Source organism: Humulus lupulus, chromosome 9, assembly GCF_963169125.1.
Source record: "Humulus lupulus chromosome 9, drHumLupu1.1, whole genome shotgun sequence".
In the NCBI taxonomy this organism is placed as follows: domain Eukaryota; kingdom Viridiplantae; phylum Streptophyta; class Magnoliopsida; order Rosales; family Cannabaceae; genus Humulus; species Humulus lupulus.
Window position 1 is genome coordinate 170,988,145 of NC_084801.1, and position 19,477 is coordinate 171,007,621.

General features: G+C 32.8%; 2 protein-coding genes across 2 annotated transcripts; both read left to right on the forward strand.

Moving 5' to 3' along the window:
- Positions 1–532: 532 nt before the first annotated feature.
- Positions 533–3,146, forward strand: LOC133801086 (pentatricopeptide repeat-containing protein At1g03560, mitochondrial). The gene has a single exon (XM_062239227.1). It carries the CDS (start codon positions 809–811, stop codon positions 2,783–2,785), a length of 1,977 nt encoding a protein of 658 aa, XP_062095211.1. The 5' UTR covers positions 533–808; the 3' UTR covers positions 2,786–3,146.
- A 2,196-nt stretch (positions 3,147–5,342) lies between these two features.
- On the forward strand, positions 5,343–6,755 carry LOC133802450 (protein RRP6-like 2). The gene is made up of 2 exons (XM_062240759.1): positions 5,343–6,525; positions 6,699–6,755. Exons 1-2 carry the CDS (start codon positions 6,130–6,132, stop codon positions 6,747–6,749), a joined length of 447 nt encoding a protein of 148 aa, XP_062096743.1. The 5' UTR covers positions 5,343–6,129; the 3' UTR covers positions 6,750–6,755.
- The last annotated feature ends 12,722 nt before the right edge of the window (positions 6,756–19,477 follow it).

Below are 19,477 nucleotides of genomic sequence, written 5' to 3' on the forward strand. Positions count from 1 at the left end.
AAAAAAAAGTGTCAATTTTGCCAAGGAATAAGCAACACCATTAGCATTTTTTGGGCAAACAAAAAATAATTATAAAAAAATCTTTACAAATCAAAATAATATCTGCAATGTTGTGCCAAGTATATCAGAAAGAACACCACAAAACAGAAGCTTTAATCAAGATACAAATTTAATGACCAAATCAGATCAAACATGAATAACAAATAACAGTAAACAACACACTAGAATTTACTTGGTTCGAACTAGAGCAAATTTGCTACTAGTCTACATCCAAAGGGCAGCACTATTATTGATTCTTCCTTGTGCAATTCTCTTTACAACTTTTACAACACTCTTCTTTCTGTCCCTCTCAAAATGATACAATTTTAGAGAATAATACATGGTCTTCTTCACGATAAGTGAATATCTGAAATAATACAATTTTATATAGCAATGTATTACATGTAAAAAATAGAACCAACAAACTTAACAGAAATTAGAAGTTAGTTGCCTGGACCAATAATAACATGCATCCTAATTAAGAATGGGGGGATGGATTATTATGAATTGCTTGAATAACATCAAACACAGTCGGATTCCACTTCTCCGCTTCTCTCCTTGATAAATCACGATCTTCAATAACATGAAACACAGTCGGATTATTATAAATGCAATATTTTGTAAACTTGTTATTCATGCCGCAAAAAATTCCCCTATGAATAAAGGTTATATATATATTTTGAGGGGAAAATAAAGGTTATATTTGCGAAGCATTAAGCAAAGTTCAAAAAATCAGGCAGCTACGAATACATACAGTGCTCAAGCTCTAATGAGAAGAGCCTTTTACAGATTTCGCATCTCTTTCCCTGCAGCCCATCCTACCCTACCAAGCTCTTCTTCTCCGTACAAAAATGGCGGATGGTCTTCATCAAAAGCCACAAATTCGGAGCCAACGTCAAATTTCAAGTCGAATCCCAGGTGGGTTTTCACTAACTCCTCTCTCCCCCCTCCCGAATGGGTAGAACCTCTTAATGATGTATCTGAAGTAGTCTCTAGCTCACGAGACCTCGAACCATCTCCGTGGGTTGCCCATATTCTCAATTTATTAGATGGGTCTTTGAATATGGAGGCCAATCTGGACTCTTTCTGTAAAACATTCTTGATTAAACTATCCCCCAATTTTGTTGCCTATGTGTTGAGATCAGTCCAGCTTCGTCAGAAGCCTGTTATTGCTTTGCATTTCTTTGATTGGTCTAGTAAGCAAAAGAAGTACACTCATAAACTTGAATGTTATGTTTGTTTGATTGATCTTTTATCGTCATGTGGTGAGTTTGATGCAACTCGGCGTGTGTTTTCTGAGCTCAAAGGAATGAGCTTTCTAATGACTATTTCTGCGGCGAATTCACTTATTAAGAGTTTTGGTAATCTTGGTATGGTTGAGGAGTTGTTGTGGGTTTGGCGTCAAATGAAGGAGAATGGGATTGAACCAAGTTTGTATACGTACAACTTTCTGATGAATGGTTTGGTGAATTCGATGTTCATCGAATCAGCTGAGCGGGTTTTTGAGGTTATGGAAAATGGGAAAGTTACACCAGACATTGTGACTTATAATACTATCATTAAAGGGTATTGTAGAGTAGGGAACACCCAGAAAGCTTTGGAGAAGTTTCGAGCTATGGAGGCTAAGAATTTACAACCTGATAAGATTACTTACATGAGTTTGATCCAAGTTTGTTACACAAAAGAAGATTTTGATTCTTGTTTGGGTCTTTACCAGGAAATGGAAGAGAAGGGACTAGAAATTCCATCCCATGCTTATAGTCTAGTGATCAGTGGGCTGTGTAAAATTGGGAAATGTATGGAAGGGTATGTTGTTTTCAACAATATGGTTCAGAAGGGTTGCAAAGCAAATGTAGCTGTCTATACAGCTCTAATTGATTCTTATGCAAAAAGTGGGAGCATGACAGAGGCAATAAAGCTCTTTAAGAGGATGGAAAGTGATGGCTTTGAACCAGATGAGGTCACTTATGGGGTTGTCATCAGTGGATTATGTAAGAATGGGAAACTTGAGGAAGCTATGGAGTATTTCGAGTTTTGCAAAGATCAGGGAATGACAGTAAATTCTATGTTTTATTCCAGTCTGATTGATGGTCTTGGAAAGGCAGGGAGAGTAAATGAAGCTCAGAGACTTTTTGAAGAGATGGTTGATAAGGGATGCTCAAGGGATTCATATTGTTATAATGCCCTTATTGATGCCCTAGCCAAGTGTGGGGACACTGATGATGCATTAATCCTCTTTGAAAGAATGGAAGATGAGGGTTGTGATCAGACAGTTTATACATACACTATACTTATTGATGGACTGTTTAAGAAGCACAAGAATGAAGAGGCGTTGAAACTATGGCACATGATGATTGACAAGGGTATTACACCAACAGCAGCAGCATTCAGGACTCTTTCTATAGGGTTATGTCTCTCAGGAAAGGTTGCCAGGGCTTGCAAGATTCTGGATGAGTTAGCACCAATGGGCATAATTCCAGAAACTGCTTTTGAAGATATGATCAATGCATTGTGCAAAGCCGGTCGCATCAAGGAAGCTTGCAAATTGGCCGATGGCATTGTTGATAGGGGTAGAGAAATACCAGGGAAAATTCGTACTTGTTTAATCAATGCACTGAGAAAGACAGGCAATGTAGACTTAGCCATTAAATTGATGCATAGCAAAATTGGCATTGGGTATGATCGCATGGGCAGTGTGAAAAGGCGAGTGAAGTTTCGGCTTCTCTTTGACAAGTCATTGCCATAGATTGTCTTTACAAGCAATGGGTTCTGCATCATAATACAAATATATCATTCTTGTTGAGGGGTAGTGATGATGAGAAGGATAATTTGCAGAAAACAGCCTTTATTGGTATCATTGAGGCATATAAGCTAGTAGCAGTCACTGGAGGTTCACAATTTCAAGATTCTTGAGAATTGAGGCACTAATTCTTATTTATATAGTTTGTGAGCGTCTTGATAATATAATTCTCAATTTGATTTTAGGCTAGTGTTCTCAGTCGATCTTTTGCATAGGAATTTGGATCACCACACATGGTCTTTTCATATGAATTTATTCCTTAAACATCTACGGCTTAATAATATAGCAAGAGAAAAAGTATTCACAAGAGCACTCTCAATTCTTTATAATAGAGAAAAAATGTTTAAATAGTCTTCGAATAGGCGATGTAAATTTATATTTTTTTTTACATGAATAGTTATAATAATTTTTTTTACTTTTATATACTTATGTGTATATATGAGTATGATACTATTATATTTAATTATTTTATTTCTTAAAATGAATAAAATATATTTTAAAAATATAATATTTAAATGATATATAGAAAAAATAGAGAGGCTGATGTATGGTATAATGTAAAAATTTGAGGTAAATTATAAAAAAAATATATTTTGGTGATGTATTTTGTAATACACTTTCTCTATAATATTTAGCTAAAATTCACAAAAATATCTTCCATCAACTCCTTTACACATATTTATAATAGCTATGCACAAACTCCAATTAATTCATATCTACATTTACATATCTTTTTAATAATATTTTAATATTATTATTTTTCTTTATAAGCTTTCTCTCTCCCATTTAGTATATATATATTTTTTTTTTCTTTTTCAATTATTTTATTTTACTTTAATTAATAAAATATGTTTAAATATATAATATTTAAATGATGTAGAGAAATATATAGAGAAATTGATGTATGATATAATGTAAAACTTAGAGGTAAAATAGAAAAATGTGTGTTTTGGAAAGGTATTTTAAAAATTGGAGTAGAACATTCATTGTGAGTGCTCTAAGCTTTCTTATGCAGGGATAATTCTGTAATTTCCCAAAACCATGTTTCTATATCAATTATGACATGTGTTTTAGATGCATAAGATTTTTTTATTTCTTTTCTTTTCTTTCTATTATATCTTTTTACTTTTATGGTTTTGAAACATAAGGCTTTAATTTTGCAATCGCATTTGCTGGCTATACGAATCACAAGGCAAGTAAATTCTAAGTTTTGTTTCCTCATTTTTGCTACTGATTTTGGATCATTTTTTACCCTGGGCTATTTATGAGATTGGAAGTTATTTGATACACTGAGTTCATGTAACTTACTTTCGAAGTCTTTAAGAGGTTGCTAGATAAAAATAAGCAAGCCTATGTTGAATTTGAAGTAATTAGCAATGAGAAATTGAACCATGGGGTTTTTTAATTTGCTTCAAGTTTTCGATCTTTGCAAGGTTTCTGGTCTCCAAACACCTAGCGACATAGAAAAAGATAGTTGTGAACCAATAGCAACATGGATCCCATATGAAAAAAAAAATGAAGTGTGGTTGAGGGGAGCCAATCAGCCATGATCGTCATAGTTTAAAAGTTCATGTTAATCCATTCTATTTTTTTTTTCTTTCTTTGAAGGTATTACTTATCTTTCCATTCAAATTTAACATCCGTACGAGTAAGAGCAGTTATTGGTGTGGCAATTTTGGAAAAGCTCTCCACAAGCCGCCGATAATAATTTGCTAACCTAGGAAACTTCAAACTTCATGTGCATTCTTCGAAGCTCTCCATTGATTCACTATTTCAATCTTGGCTGGGTCTACTGAAATTCCTTCTCCTGACACCACTTTTTCCAACCAAAATTCACATTTTGAGAACTTTGCATACATCTTTTTCTCTTGTAGCCGCTGCAAAACTAGTTCTAAGTGTACTGCATGCTCATCCTTATTCTTTGAATATATAAGAATGTCGTCTATGAATACAATAACAAACTTATCCAAGTATTCGCAGAACACCCTATTCATCAAATTCATGAACGTTGCAGGGGCGTTGGTGAGTCCAAAGGACATTACTATAAACTCATAATGGTCGTAACAAGTTCGGAAGGTTGTCTTCAGGAGGCAACAGCGAAGAATGCAGCCATATCTGCGGCACAAGACGGAGAAGTTATCAAGGAGGATCCTGAGGAGGATCCCGAGGAGGACCTGGAGGAGGACGAGGAAACTGACTCCGATATTGAGATTATAGTCTGAGCGCATAGATAGACATCCCAAAGATATTTTTTTGAACTTGTTACGACCATTATGAGTTCATAGTTATGTTCTTTTGACTCACTAATGTCCCTACAGCGTTCTTGGATTTGATGAATAGTTAGTTCTGTGAGTACTTGGATAAGTTTGTTATCGTATTCATAGATGACATTCTTCTATATTCAAGGAATAAGGAAGAATATGCGGTGCACTTAGATCTAGTTTTGCAGCGACTGCAAGAGAAAAAGTTGTATGCAAAGTGCTCAAATTGTGAATTTTGGCTAGACACTACACCAAAATGGGTATTCCACAGCACATCATTATAACACTAATGAAAAAGTATTATAATAAGAATTGTAAAAAGCGGTAAAGTAAAATAAGACTTCAAATAAATGGCGGGCTTTCTAAATCCAGTTATCCCTTTTCAGACAAAATTTTCCAATTCACGTGTGTTCTCTGCTTGTTCCTTCTCTTTATTCTTTTCTCTTCCCAAATTTTCTCTCCTTCTAATCTGCTGCCATAAATCCAATTGCTACTAGTCTGTTTTTCTTTTTATTTCTTTTCTTTCAGTGGAAGGTTTAGCAACATTTTTTGGAATGATCTATCTAAGGTAAGTTATTTTCCTCTACCACATTCGTATCCTCTTATATATTCTTCTTCCCATGCTTTCTTAGTATGATTTCTAAATTTATTGTGTCATTTTTAGGAACTCAAACCCCAGATATTTGTTTTCTTAAAGAATCGGGGTCAATGACTATGGCTTCTATCACTAGCTTCTCGCATCCTTTGGTAGACTTTTTGTCACTTTCCCTTTTTTACTTTCAGAAAACCCAAACGCAGAAACCCCCAAACCCAAACCCAAACGTCGAAACCCCCAAACCCACTCACATTTCTCCATCCCTCAGTTAGCACAAGGTATATTTTCCCTCCCTCAACTCTTGATTTTAATTTTTTTTCTCAGTTTTTTTCGACTCTTCCGATTTCCCTCTGCACATATATATTCAGGAATATATATAGTTTTCTTCTGTGACCCCCGGCACTCTCGGCTCTCTCTATTTTATATATGCATATATGTATGTTTGGAGTGTTGAGTTTTGGGTTAATTTTGTTCTTGTTTTTTTTTCTCACGGCCTCTCTCTTTCTCTTGCTCAGAGTTTGCTGGATGATGGGAGGGTGACGAATGCGACTTCGGTTGTGGATGATGGGTTTCAGTTAGTGTGTGGGAAGAAAAAGAAGGGGGCGAGTCAGTTTCCGAGTGGGCAGGATTCTAATTCATCCCCCGGCATTAAGGTGGCGACGAAGGATAAGATCACTGTGACGAAACCGAAGATTCCATTTCATATACCGTCGATTCTGAGACCTCAACAGGAGTTCAAAATCTTTGTTAATAATGTGAACCAACCGTTTGAGCATGTTTGGTTGCAGAAGAGCGAGGATGGTAATTGTAAAGAGTATATTCAACCGCTGGTTAGTAATCTCTGATTTTCTTTAATCTTCATCTAATTAATTATTTGAAAGGCTTTGTTTATTTAAGCTTGATATAGTTATAATGGCTTTGCTTGTAGTAGTTTCTTGGTTCTCTGTTCTTGGGTTGATTTCCTGTTTTGTTTATGATTGGTAGCGTTCTTTAATAGGTGCAGAAGCAGTTTTCGTATATGGATTTTGTCGATAAAGATAGTGAACTGAATTAGGTGATGCATGGAGCAGATCGTGATATTTTTTGGCTTCAAAGAGATTTTGGCATTTAAATCTACTATAAAAATTACTGGTATTTGGAGTTAATTTCAGTTGCTCTTTCTGGAGATTGATTAATATGTATAATTTCTACACATGGAGAAGTAGTTTCTTATTTTCATTGGTTTCTTAGCCTCAATATTTTGTTTCATTTTCATTCTTTTGGGATATTTGATGTACATACTTTCAGTGGTGGTTCCAGCTTTTTGTTAATTATGCTCTTTATTATTATGATTTTTTCCTGAATATTCCAAGACAAGGAAGTGATGCATCTAATAACTATTCGTGATCATAATGCCACTCCAAACCCTTATAAATATGTTCTTTGTACAATTACCATTTCCTAATTTATGTATGTTTAATTGCTTCTTTAAGGTCTTGAATTTGTAAAAATAAATGGAATTGTAGATATTGTAGTGTAATTCTGGATTAATCTTTTCTTTATTGTCTTAGTTTATTTTATATGAACCATGTGTGAGGTTGGTAAATATTCTTAAAATAAGCAGCTTTCATGGATCTATTAGCCTTTACCCCTGATCTTGTATTGGGAGTCTTTTGATTGAAGGACACTCCTCTTTACCTGAAATCTATTTGCAGTTTGCACTCCAGGCTGTTGAATAAATTCTTCATGTATGTTTGATATTTTAATACAATATATCAACTGGATGTATTTTTTTCTTCCTTGGGTGATAATGTAATTTTTTATCTTCTCTATATATAAATATAAATCATGGGATTTCCGTAACAATAAATTCCTGCCTTGTAGTTGCTGATTAATTTTGTTTTTCTTATAATGCTTCAAATTTTGTCAATTGATATTCTGATGGTAACATAATAACATATGTGAGCAGTGATTATAGAACTAGGCTATAGTGATTTTCCTTTTAATTAGGAGTTACTGTGAGCTGTGTTGTTACTCTTCTAAATTTTGAAATGCCTCCACCTACTAATTATTTAAATATTTATCTGCTATTATTTCATTATTGAATTGTTTTTCTCTTTTTTCTTTGCCTCAGGCCTTAAGGGTACCGAAATTGGAGAGAAATAGTCTAGAGTATCTTCTACACCACTTTTGTGGAGTAACTGCTAATAAAGAGTTGGTTTTTTTTCCCTTACTGATATTCATTTCTTTAAAATTTTATCATTTTGCCACTTTTGCCGCATTTTCCTTTCTTGTATTATTTATGTCCTCAATATTTGCATGGTTGATTTGTCAACTCTTTGCAGGTACCAAAATGTAGATTGGAGATTGCGACCACTTCCTAAGGAGATGCTTAGGTAGAACTGCAAATTCTTTATATGCTTAAGTAGTTATAGCCCCGTTAGTAATGCTATTTGACATGGAGCGAGTACTTGTTGTTATAGAAAACATTTACCCTCGGTCTCTGTTTTGTTTCTCCATTTGTTGGTATAAATGAATTGAATGGTATTTAATATCTCTAATGTCTGTATTTTAGGTACTTTTTTTTAAATAAAAAAAATTAGTAATTAGTTTTTTTGTTTGGTAATATTTTTGCTAGTTTTAATTATTTTTTAAAAAATCTGTTTTGGGAACAATTGGAATAATTTAATTGGTTATAAAAAATAATCTTTGCAAAAGAATTTAATTGGTAAATTTGGTAAAACCACTTGAATTATTTCCATGGTTATTTCATAATATATATATATATATATATCAAGCAAATAATGAGACATATAGACTTAGTGTGTGTAGTTCTGACAACTCTTTATTTTGAAAGATTGGTCCAATCCCCACAGATGATGGTGTTGGGAAAGAGGTCATCACGCGATTGGCAGCGAATATGGAAACGAACAAAGTTTTCTACACTGATTCGAATGGAAGGGATTTTCTGAAACGAGTAAGTATTTCTTATTAAACATAAGTTACTGGTTTTGCTATCTTGATATATATGATCACTGACAATGGTTTCTCAGGTTTGAGATTATAGAGAAGATTGGTCTCTTTCAATTACTCAGCTTGTTGCAGGAAACTATTACCCACTAAATTTTCTTAATCACTGCTCCATATGATACTAACAAGTATTGCCATTTTCTTGTAACAACATGAACAACTACTAACTTTAAATGAACTCTTATATTTCTACTAATAGCAGTAATAATCTTTTATAACCTTTGGTTTTCCACTTTCTTCAGCTTAATCTTGGAATTTTCATGGCGGATAAGAAATCTGAATTATCGGTATTAGTTGATCGTGCCACTGTGTAATGACCCACTACTCTAGACTTTTGGACCATTAACGAAACTATACATACAAATCCTTAATAAAACTTACATTTGCGAAAATACCATAACTTTATTGGAAACTTGTAGAAATAAGAGTTACTTTCATAAAATAAGTAGGATATGGGATCCCATTGTCTTAAAAACAAAACATAATTTAAAATAAAAAGGAGTTACATAGAAAGTGCGGAAAAATACATGTAAAACCATAAAAAAGGTAAAACAAGACTACATCCTCGAAAATCGAACTCTCGACTCCTTGACTCCATTCACCACCGATACACATTCTCCCAAGCATCCACGAATCTTACCGCCACTATAGCTATTTTCCTGCACATATAAACAAAAAGGAATGAGCCTAATACCCAACAAGGAAAAATCTAACACATAGTTCATATACATAAATTTCATAAGAAACATAAAAACATAACATAACACTTTTATATCATACACATACTATAATGGCCATTATTACTTGGGGTCCCATAGACTAATCAAGTCATATGCCCATTAGATTAGTGGGGTCCTACTAGCTAAGTAGGTCATATGCCCATAATCTATTTGGGGTCTTGTTAGTCGTATGGGTCATATGCCCAAGCCTACAAGCATACATATCATAACACTTATCATAACATAAAACATAAGATAACATAAGCATATAGCATATAAATTCTATCCTATTTTCCTTACCAAAGTTACCGGGATATGAGGACAGAGTTGGGACTTTTGGAACACTCCTAAAACCATATATAACAGGGTGAGTAGATTTGAAGAAAAAGAAATGAAAGGAATGGAAGGACTAAACCTTGAGAAAAATACTTACCAAAACCTTTTTGCTTAAGAACTTAGATTTCCTAACCAAAATAAAGATTAAGGTTAGAGACTGAGTAGAAGACTATGAGAACTTAAAAGAACAAGTACAGAAATGAACTCGAGTTTTGGGTTACCTTGAAGACTTGTAAGATCAATCTACACCTCAAACCGAAATACTATAAAACCTTACTTCCCAAAGTGTTTGATAAGCTTATGATGATCAAGCTTATGATTCCCCAACCCAGGTGTTTACACTCTCACACTCACTTAGCACTTGCAGCCTCTGAACTTAGAGCAAAAGATGAATAATGGCTGGGTACTAGGTCCTATTTATAGAGTTTAGGAATGAAAGGATCTTAATTTTACTTGAATAAAAATAATAGCTTTTTAGGTGAAAATAATTTGAATAATCGTTCAGCAGAGGCTGAAGACTCGTTCAAAAAGGTGCTGGACTTATCAAGAGGTTGAATGGATGAATGGAAAAAAAATTCAAAATGTTTCAAAATATGTTGAAGGAGGCGATATATCGCCCCCTGTAGGCGATATATCGCCTGGGCCAGTATGCCCGAGGTTGTCGTGCATCATCTCGTGTTTTCCGTATCTACGTGCTGCGATATATCACCCCCTATAGCTGCGATATATCGGCACACGCTGATTAATTAAACATGAAATTACACATTTTTAGCTAAGTTTGAATGGAGTAAACAGCCTTGACTAAGCCTTCAACGTATTCAAAGCTGCTGACTGACCTTATAGCATTCAAACTTTTACCCTTATTAAATTTAATCCTCAAAATACTTAATCCTTAATCATCCATACATAACATGTGCTTAAAATCCTATTGGTCCTTATCTAAACCTTATAGTATAATAAATATTATCCTTAATATCAGTCATATAATCAAACCTTAGGTTAACATTAATATTCTTAAACTATAGGTTAAACTTAGAAAATCTACAAGTACTACTATGAGTGTCCAAATAATTCCCGGTCTGAGTCAAAAATCCACAGTTACAAAGATAATGCTATAAATACTATAATACTACTATCTAACTAGCTATGTAAAGTTCTTGGACTCTACACACTGGGGGAGCCAGCATTGCAGATGGACAACTAGAGCTGATGATGCACATGTAAAAATTTCCACATATTCATATTCTCAGCAATATACTAGTCAGCTCAAATATCATCTATGGAGTGCCCTTTTAATTTTTCTAAAAGATAAAAACTTTTTCGCTTTTTAAATGAAAGGCGCATGATCCAAGATGATTTTAGAGGAGTTGGTGAAGCCCTTGATGAGACAGTCTGTGTTAAAGATACATGCAAAGGACTAACGGTAAGTTATTTCATAACAAATCACAACATATGGTGTTAAAAGTGCCTAGTTTAATCTTCTCATCAAAATTACTTCTTTCATACATTATTGCTTTCCCTTACATTCAGGTGCGAGGAAGTTATTATGTGAGCATCAACAAACCTAGTGCTAAGGCACATTGGCGCCGAAAGACCGGCCAAGAAGTTTACTCACCACTTCTCTTAGCTTTCACACATGAGGTGTTCACATTATACATATATGGATTAATTATCTGTTACTTAATAACACTATTTTAATATCTCTTAGCTTTCCTTATATTGTTTTTTTTCCTAAAAGACTTTCTTATATTCCTTATCAAGATTTTTTAATTGATGCTACATATTTTGTTCACAGATCAACATTTAAAGGCTATGAAAAGGTTAGAATAAACTGGTAAAATTAGTATAATTGCAGTTACATATTTTGCAAGCTCTACATATTTCTCTTCTTTTCTTTTCTCTACACTTCCAACTATGTTGTTTTTCAATATTAGAATGCAAGGCTTTCTTTTGAGTGTGGTGTTTAATCAATTACTTGGTTATTGATTCAGCAGTAACATTATTTTATTTATGTGCTTGAATGTTGTAGAAACCTCTTACTTGATTATGCATTTTGTGTTTATTTTTATATTTTTCTTTCATTTTTTGTGATGCAAACCAAGTGTATGTGAAAATGCCTCAATGGACTAAGATTGTGAAATTTAGTGAATGATTCTTCTATAGGCTAATGTGGTTTGTTGATTATTGTTCTCTAGGCCTTTTTTTTTATTTCAGTTTTAAATTTGGAAGTATATATTATGGAATGACCTAAATAGTTGATTCTTTGTTGAAGAATTTTTGAGATAATATTTTTAAACATTTTAGTCCTAAAGATGATATGAATCTTAATTTTTATTTTGTTGCTTCTTAATGTTAAATTAAGGCACCTAGCCATTATGAAGGAAAGTATATAGAATAATTTATTGGAGTATCCTCATATATATTTCAAATATTTTAACTATGCCACTGAAGCTTAAAGAGATTGTTTAAGCTTTATATTATTTTATGCAGATAAGTATAGTATTTTTAGGGGAATAAATTATGTGTTTAAGACATATATTTTTAATAATGTACAATATTGAACAATATTTGATTTTGGTTTTTGTAGGTTCAATTTCCACGAATCTTGGATCATGGAAGTCTTGTAAGAAATTATCATATTCCATGAGAAGTACGTACACTTATGACTAGTTTATGTCTTGCATAGAAGCATTGTCATGTTGAATATACATATCAATATATATGTCATACATTATTTGAAGCTTGTATAGAAAATAAGAACCATCCATCATGCATGTATTCATGAATGAAAGATTTCTATGCATGTAGAAAGTCCAAGTATAATAGAGTGATGCATGCAGTGAGATACCTTTGTATAGATTTTGAACAATTCTCGTCACTAAAGCCACCTCAACCATGTTTTTCCAGCCATATTGAACATCATCTATTTCTTCTTTTCCACATGAAATATTGATAAATGAATATGGACCAAACAGGGGAGTCCTTGAATCGTTCAAACTCATATTATTATAACTGGTCGATAATATAATAGTTGTTGAGTTTTGTTTTATTTTGGTCTCTAGTTAATCTACCAAGTTCAGAGTTTCTGACCCCCCCAGTTGAATTCAACTTCTTATTTTTTACTGCAAAGTCATAAAAAATGATGGGACTATATCATTTTAGTATATATGTGTACTTCTTTAAATTGTATTAGTCACTGGTTCAATTTATCAGCAAAATAATAATCAGATTTAACTTGTTCATTATCAGCTATAAGACCAGACCAGTGACTATATTCTTAGAAAATTCATCATATATATATTAATAATTATCTATAAATTCCCTATGTTTTGTATTTTTTTAATCAGAAATAAAAATAAATGAATAATTAATAATGATTCTTAGAGACAGTGTTTTATGTGTTTCTCTTAGAGACAGTGTTTTATGTGTTTGGTTTTAATGGTATTAGCAGAGTAGAATTTTGATGCTCTTTACTCACTCTTCCATATCTCATTACACTTTGCTATAATTGACATGTGAGTTTTTACTCAGTGCTTAGTTTGTATTTGTTAATTACTTTAACACATGCTTATTAATTATACCTTATTTATGCTCTTATTTCAATGTAATTATTGTTAGATTATTAGCCAAGTTGGACAAAAACGGGGTAGATTGAATATTGAGGAAGATGATGATGGGAAACCAAGGAAGAAGGTTCATCTAGGTGTTCCAGCGACACAATGGATTTCAGTTTACAATGCTCGCCAGCCAATGAAACAGAGGTGCATTTTTTGAATGTTATGTTTTTTTTTACCCTTGAAGTAGTATCATTTGTCATTTCTGTTGATATTACTAGCAGTATCTGCCTATATTTATTTCTGTTAATTTTTAAATGCTTGGATTGGAACCATATACAACTTTCTTAATCTCTCTATTTTTCTTTGTTGCCAACCATAAGCAAGAACAAGTGCCCTACCAGCTGTCATGTTCTTCTTCTCTGTGCGTCTCTCAAAATCTTATCTACGGTTTTTAGTTTTCAGTTTCATATTAATAAATATATATTTGTTGAAATACATGTGTTTATTGTTTGTACTATATTCATTTATATATAAATATATATTATACTGTTGTTGGAAAGGAAGGGAAGAGGCAAATTTTTATGATTTTCCCTCTTAAATGTATTAAATTTAGGTATATGCAATTCATAGATTGAATATTACTTTAAATTAACGATGTGGCTTATGCATGCATGATGAATAATTAGAATAGGTCTTATCCCCTTATTCTTGTGTGCAAGGTATTGACTCAAAGCATTGGACTTCTCTCTTATACATTCTTGAGAAAAGCAAACTATGACTGAATAGTTGTACCTATGGTAGGTAAGTTATTTTTGCCAAATTTAGTATTTAGTAGTCCTTTTGCTTTTATGGATTCTTGTTCATCTAATGCCTGCTCTGCTACTTTGTTTTGCAGAAAATCAGCAAATGAGTAAATAAATTAATGTTTTGTAGTTTCATTTTCCTTGTGTGGTGCTTGACTTGTGTTCTTGTTTTAGTTTTTATGTTATGCATAGATAGCTTGATTTGAGACCCATCTGGTTTGCTATTTAGTGTTATTGTGTTGTCTGCAGTCTGGGTTTTGTGTAGATTGTTGCTTTGTTAGTCTTTTGTTATTAGTTACTCCAATACAAGCCATATGATGCCCCGTTTATGTTGTAAATAGGCATACACTACACCAAATATCTTTTTTTACAGCACATGAGTATAAGACTATTAGAAAAGTATTATGATAACTAATCTAAAAGTTGGTAGAGTGTAAAAGGCGGACCTGAAAAATTATTGAGCGCCAAAGTAAAAGGCAAAATGAAATATTTTTCTCTCGCCCAAATAAGTCTCCCTCTGATAGCTCTTCTCTCACCTCCTTCACATTCTCTTACAATCTAGGTCTTTTGGAAAGAGTCTTAGAAATCCCATGTCCTTTTGGCCAGCTGAGATGAGTAGAACGATCTCATTTGCTCTAGTCTTCATTGTCTGTTCTCATATTAGGTTCATTCTCTTTCATTCTTTTTTACGTTCTCTCTTATAAGGGTAGAGGTAAGTTTTCTGTGGTTTTTTTTCTTCCTTTTTAATCAAATAAAGTCTTATGAGTTTGATCTGTTCTGACTTTATATGGGTGTGTTCTATTATGAGTTTCCAAATATATGGATAAAGTTTATGAGATATTCAAATTTTATTCAAAGCTTCTATGAATGCAGTTAATTTACCACTATTTTTTTTTTTGCTAGATCCATTTATGATTGATTTTTGTAATTCTAAGACTTTTTTGGCTGGGTGGTCAGTATTTTATTTCTCATGCACTCAAGGTGTTTGAAAAAATTGCCTAAATAATGAAAATTAAAAACCACTATGTGTCCTCTCCACTTTCTTCTTCTCACCACTTTCATAAAAAAATATTAAATAATCTATTGATATCTATGAACTAACTCTTTTTTGTCTTCTATGCCCCAGAGATCTCTTTCTTTTTGGCCATGTATTTTTTTTTTCTTTTCTTAAGTTTTATTTCCGATTTTGTTTTTTTGTCCCAAATTAGGGGTTAGGGCAGCATTGTCTTTAATGATTTATTGTTCATATATTATATGAATTTATAACTTGTAAGAATCATATAGTAGCATACAGTAAAAAATAAATAAATACCATTCCTTGACCATAATATTTTGAATCAATCATCTCACTTTGAATTTAGGGTTCTAGAGAAAATGTGTTTATGAGAAGGGGTGAGAAGAGTGCTTTTTTTTTCCTTTACAGAAATGTCAATGAGTAACATTATATTTTAAATACTAATTCCTTATTTCAATCAACCTAAGAGGGTAGCTCAAATGAACCTAAGAGGGTAGCTCAAATGGTTGGGCATGTGGTTTGCTCCCACAAGGTTTGAGATTTGAGTCCCTCCTAGGTACCTACATAGCAATTGTTACAGGATCCTAGCTTTTATTTATTTATTTTAAAAAAAAGAAAAGTAATATCAATCATGGGTTACTACAAAAAGGATTTGGGCAGTTGTCATGCTATTAATAGGTTTTAATCTATCTCATAAGTCAAATAGGTTTTGAAAGTTGAAATGTCCACTATATCAATATGATATGGCATGTCCTTATAATGGAAAATTATGTTGAATGCTGAAAGTTAAGTATAAGAAAGTGTTTGTAGAAGTCTTGGCTGTTTATAGTACGGATACTGCTGAGTTAAACTACCTCTTTTATACATACTTTCACCTTTTTTTTTCACCCTTGCTTTTCAATTCACACAGTATGATATTGTTTATAGTTTTCATATATATTTAATTCAATCTTGGAATGGATGCCCTTTTGATGTGCCACAGTTACAATTTCTTCAATTTTTCTATTTCTTAATGTCCCTTTTTCTCTTTTGTTTTTGCCTAAACTCATGGTTGATTCCCTTTTGATGTGTTGCAGATGCAATTTCACCAATTTTGCTAGAAATATCTGCTGCCTGAAGTGCAGAGCTGAGGGACCAAAGAAGTCTGGAGGAAGTGATATTGAAATGAAGGGCAATATATGTATATATGAGTTGGCATGTTGTATTGGCTTCTTCTACTGTATATACTACTGGTATGTGGCCATCATTATTATGTCTATAAGCTTGAATCACCAAAATACATGTTTCTCTCAGCACCATTGATCTATTGCTCTTCATTTTATTTATATGACAAATTGACAATGGCTCAGTCTACCTATTATGTACTCTCATGCTTATTTCTGGTAAAAGAATAGTTGCGGACATTGTTTTTTATTGGCAATTAACAAGTAGCAATGCTTTTAAGTATTTTCCAATATCTTTGAGGGGATTGGCCAATGTTAATTTTTATGTTACCTTCTTACTCTATATCATATCAAGTGTATGGTTGCTTAGTACTTTTTTCTAATACTAAGAGTCTAAGACCTCTACCTTTTGTCTTTAGTACACTCCTGCAATAGATATTTGGAGCATAGGATGTATTTGCTGAAATGCTTACAGGAAAACCATTGTTTCGTCGGGAAAATGCGATACACCAATTGGATCTCATGACTGATTTGCTTGGCACACCACCCTCTCCAGCCGAATCCACTGGAAGGGTTCGTTTTTATTCTTTCTATCCATGCTAGTCACTCATCCGTAGCAAAGATAATCAAGATTCTTGAGATAAAATATTTAAGTAGCTTTTCTCTGAATTCTTTTGTTGTAAACACTATATTCATCATGCTTAAATACTTGATTTTTAGCTTTTGAGTTTCATTTTATGGCTTATTTCTTAAATTTAATATTCTCAAATTTTGTGCTTGAGTTGGGCTAGTGGCCCAAGATAATTTGGGCCATGTGTCCACCACAAATTTGGACCAACAATTAGTTTTAGTTTTCACAAGGCCTGTCAAAACTTGAAAGCTGAGGGCATGTTCTGCCATATTGAATCTTCTTCATTGATCTGACCTGAATTTGAATGATTCATTTAACATGATTTGTCTATATATTATTTGTTTCTCACTTTTTCTCCAGCTTGCTTAATGACCATAAGAATATACTTCACAAGTTATTGGCTGAGGGATTTTAGAAACTATTAATAGACCCACTCAAATATTGTCTTTCCTTTGCATTTTCCTTCTCTATCATATCAGTGCTTTCTGGTGTGCTTTCTTTCTCCATGTTGGTTGCTTTGTCCATGGCTGAGATTTGTTCTTCTTACCTTACTTCTGGGGGTCTCTACTATTAGAGTACCAAGCTTGCTGGCCCAAAATGGTCACCATGCTTCATGGATAACTGGCTGGTATGTAATAATATTCTTTTTCTAACTGTTAACTTGGGAAAATGTCTTTCTTCAATTTTTTCTAGTTGACTATTTATATTCTGGCTTGGAGCTTTTAGAGTTTCATTTGGGGTCTGAGACTGTAATGCCTGTACAGTACAAAGTCACCATTAGTAAGTATAGCACATACTTTAATCTTAGCACTAGACCTTATATATATATATAATTTAGTTAAATCAGTTAGTTTAGTTAAGTTATTGAGAGTAATTTTGAGCTTAGTACTGAACCTTATATGCCTAAATTAGTTGAAACAGATAGTTTATTTAAGTATAGAACTGTATCTTACTTTTCTTGATTCTTCTTTGTGGCATGTATATATTGGCAGTGTTTCTTTGTCTGATTTCATCACTTCCGAGAAAAGAAGAAAACAATGTTCTAATGGTATGCATTTCAGTTTGGCCTTTTCTTTTCCCCCTGCACTATACTGTTACAGTATTTAATTAACGTTGTATATGCAGGAGATTGATCATATTTGCTATCTTCGTCAAGCTTTTGAAGCTGTATCTTTGAGATTTTTTCTTGAGATCCTTGAGAGTGACTAATTAAATGAGTTAAATGTAAGTTATTTTAGTTTATTTAGGTTCCTATGTAATAAGTTGAACTATGTTAGTTACCTAATATGCGAATTCTTTTTTTTCCTTCACTTTATTAGTTTAATATTAGTTTCAAGTCCGTGATCTTTTTTCAATTTGTTTGTTTCCTTAGGGTCCTGTTGCTGGTTATCGAAGTTTATTGAGAACTTTTATTTCTGCATTTATTGCATCTTATGAGATCAATATTCAGGTAATTAGATTAAGTATCTTGAATGACCTCAAGTTGTTTATTTTATTTATATTAATATTTTCTGTTTTGTTTATGTTGCAGCTGGAAGACAGTACCCTTAATTTGATATTGAATATTCTTTGCAAAGTTTATCGGGGAGAAGTTTGGCTGCATAATGATTGTCTTTCATGGTCATTTATTGATTATTTTGTTGATTTTTCATTGATGGTTCTATTAAAGTTGACATTTTTTTCCTTCATAGTTTTTTGATTGGATTTATTGCTTTAAATTTTTCAGGAATCACTTTGCAGTCAGTTTTGGGACAGAGAAAGTTTTGTTGATGGTCATATTCAGTGTCTTCTTTGTAGCCTAGAAGGTGAATTTCCCTTCAGGACTGTGGAACTTATTCGCCTCTTATCATCCCTATCTGAAGGAACTTGGCCAGTAATATGTGTGTAAGTTTCTTTATTTCTTTGCATTGGGTTGAGGATTCTACAGTAATTTTTGTATGTTTGTAAACACTACACTGTACTATATCAGCGTAATTGACTGCGAATATGTATCACTGTTTTGTAATTACTTGTTAGTGCCCAAATAACTTAAGGTCTAGAGTTTAGTACCTGTTTGGGCTCCATATTCTATTACACCTCTCCTTTAAATGAGATATGAGATTCGATGGATCTACCCTAGAAATAATAGTATCATTCTAAATGCTTTTGTAACTCAAATCTCCCAAACTTTTAACATGCTGTCTCAGTAATTAAACATATACCTTACCTTTTATCTACTATTGCAGGAGAAAAATGTCTCTTTCTCCATTAATTGGAGGAGAAAAGGATACTTAATTTTGAAGGCTTTGTGTTGGGCAGCTGTATAATATTTTGTGCTGAAAGTAGTAACTTTTCAATATGTTGAATATTTAAGACTACTTGAATACTTAAAGAACATTTTGTTGTTGATGACAGTGTTGAATGTTTTAAACTAATTTGTGGATTGTTAATACAATGTTGAATGTTTTTGCTTTTTGTTATTTAAAAATCAAGTTCATTTGATGATGCTAGTATATATTAGAAAGCTAATTTTAATTATATAAAAAAATTAAAATATAATAGAATAAATT

Coding starts and splice junctions, on each gene's coding strand:
- LOC133802450 (XM_062240759.1), top strand. CDS start 6,130: ATGTATGTTTGGAGTGTTGAGTTTTGGGTTAATTTTGTTCTTGTTTTT. Junction 6,526..6,698: donor AAGAGTATATTCAACCGCTG/GTTAGTAATCTC, acceptor TAATAGGTGCAG/AAGCAGTTTTCGTATATGGA.
- LOC133801086 (XM_062239227.1), top strand. CDS start 809: ATGAGAAGAGCCTTTTACAGATTTCGCATCTCTTTCCCTGCAGCCCAT.